General features: G+C 37.7%; 1 protein-coding gene across 1 annotated transcript; it reads right to left on the reverse strand.

The window, feature by feature from the left end:
- Window positions 1–581: 581 nt before the first annotated feature.
- Bm9136 (Uncharacterized protein) lies at window positions 582–1,922 on the reverse strand (the record flags this gene model as incomplete). The annotated part of the gene is made up of 5 exons (XM_043078128.1): window positions 582–787; window positions 877–1,012; window positions 1,098–1,206; window positions 1,338–1,720; window positions 1,800–1,922. The coding sequence occupies 5 exons, from the start codon at window positions 1,920–1,922 to the stop codon at window positions 582–584; spliced, it is 957 nt and encodes a 318-aa protein (XP_042934062.1).
- Window positions 1,923–2,162: the final 240 nt, after the last annotated feature.

A 2,162-nucleotide genomic window follows, 5' to 3' on the forward strand; every position in this document is an offset into this window, starting at 1 on the left:
TAAACAAATCAAACATGAAAAAAGTAGAATTACATAATTAAAAATAAAAATCACAATGAAATAAAGAAATTTAAAGAGCCAAATTCGAATTTAATGCATCAAGGATCAAAAGCTATGTGCAAAAGAAGCGAAATTTTTTCGAAATTACAAATGGCAGAATAGTGAATTCGAAAAAATCTCACTAAATAGAAGGACGACAATCAAATTTTTCATTGTGATTTTTCAATAGTTAATAAAAATCAAAAATTAGTAACAATTCAAAAATCTAATAATTAGTAACCAAGTAACAAAAAAAACTTAACATAATAACAAAAAACTAGCAAAAAAAAAAAAACGAAAAAATTAGATCAGTCCACCAGTAAGTAAATTAGGTTACCTGCGCAAGGAAAAGAAAACTGACTGAGTGGAGCGATGTTGGACAGAGATGGTTCTTGAATTGGTGCATCGATTGAGTTGCGGCTTGGGTAGAGATTTCATTATTATTGTGCACCTGAAAAAAGATAAAGGTTGAATGAATCTCCCATTTTTTAAATAATTTTTTCAATAATTTCTTATATTTGAATCATTTAGACAGGAACATTTTACTTACTAGGAATATAGTAGTGCTCGGCCTCTTCGTTTCTACCCACCAACTCAAGTCTTCGTCGTTTAATAGCTCTGTCATTCATAACAGCCTTCGTGGCCCTAGGGCACCATTCCAAAGCATGTAGCTCCATCATGGCTGTAATTTCGTCATCAGAGCGAACATGCGGCATATCGACGAAATGGCCGCATTTTTGACAGAAGCCTGAAATAGATATATTACATTAATAGGTAAATCTTTCAAAAATTACTCATACTCAAGCAGGTAGCACTAAAGATTGAAGATAAACTTACCATTTTTTTTGTGCACCTTGCTGGCGTGAATTCGCCATCCCTTCAAAGTTCCGAATTCCTTCGGACAAATTCCACACTCTGAAAATAAATTCGTACTAGACTCGTTCAAATCATTCACATAAAGCTTTTCAATGCACTAATAAAATAAATTTAAATTTACAAATTGTGGTTGACCCATCAGCATTTCGAATAACTACGTATGGGTCAATCGGTGGCCTCACCAGCAGTTGTTGGTACCGCGCCGGTAAACCTTGCACTGCCGGCGCATGAAAGGCTTCCGGCACTACTGGCTTTGCCTCACGTTGTGGAATCCGTATCGTCCGTGAACGCCTGAAATACATTTATTATAAGATATCAAAATTTCAGTGTTTTTTTAACTACTTCTTGTAAGCTTAACTGCTCATTAAACACAAACATTTGCTAAACTCATTGCTTTGATTCAAAAACTCAGGCAAACTTACAGTGCTATTTCGCAAATGCCTTCCGCTTCACTGCGTTCTGGAATTTCCGCAGACGTTCTTGGTACCGCATCGTAACCTTCCTCATCGTGCGATACTTGCCTCTCCTCCGCCATCTCCTCCACCTCCTCACAGCTCTCATGAGCGTCTACCAGTGCCAGCACTGGTTCTTCCTCTTGCTCTAAAGCTTGTTGTTGTTGTTCGAGAAGGTGGAGGGCGATCTGGTCCTCATTTTCCGCTTCCCGCTCCAGATCGCACTGGATTTCCACAGATTGATGGAACGTTTCTATCTGTTCCCGAGATGGCGGAGTACTTGGGCGGATTCTCAAGTCTGCCGTTGGAACTTCATTCGTTTCATTGTCCAACTTCGCCCTCAAATCCTCAATCTGAAAAATCATACCAATTATTAATAGAGAGTTCAATGAATAATACCATAAATAAATCCAAGACCAAAATTAAACATACCAGTTTGGCCGTATTTCGCAGATATCCTTCCAATACCTGGAAGTAAAGCGGCTCCTTGCGCAGATGGTTCTTCAAATCTGCAAATGTTGGCAGATTTGGACCGTACGCTTCAGCATGCGCCATATTTGCTGAAAAACCATAGATATAGGCGGCAAATACAAGAGTACAGTTAAAACGTAACTTTGACAATACAACAATTTGCCCATTAATAAAGGTAAAAAACAAAAGTAAAAAGTTAAATGATAAGAAAAGGAATAAGTCAAATAAAGTCAGTCAATGAAGTTATCTTCCATTTTGCGCATAAAGTTGCTTCGGTGATGAGATCACATGCAGGTAATAATGGAGGCGGAATTGTCTTACTTA

The sequence above is a fragment of the Brugia malayi genome (genome assembly GCF_000002995.4).
Source record: "Brugia malayi strain FR3 genome assembly, contig: Bm_v4_Chr2_contig_001, whole genome shotgun sequence".
NCBI classification, from domain to species: domain Eukaryota; kingdom Metazoa; phylum Nematoda; class Chromadorea; order Rhabditida; family Onchocercidae; genus Brugia; species Brugia malayi.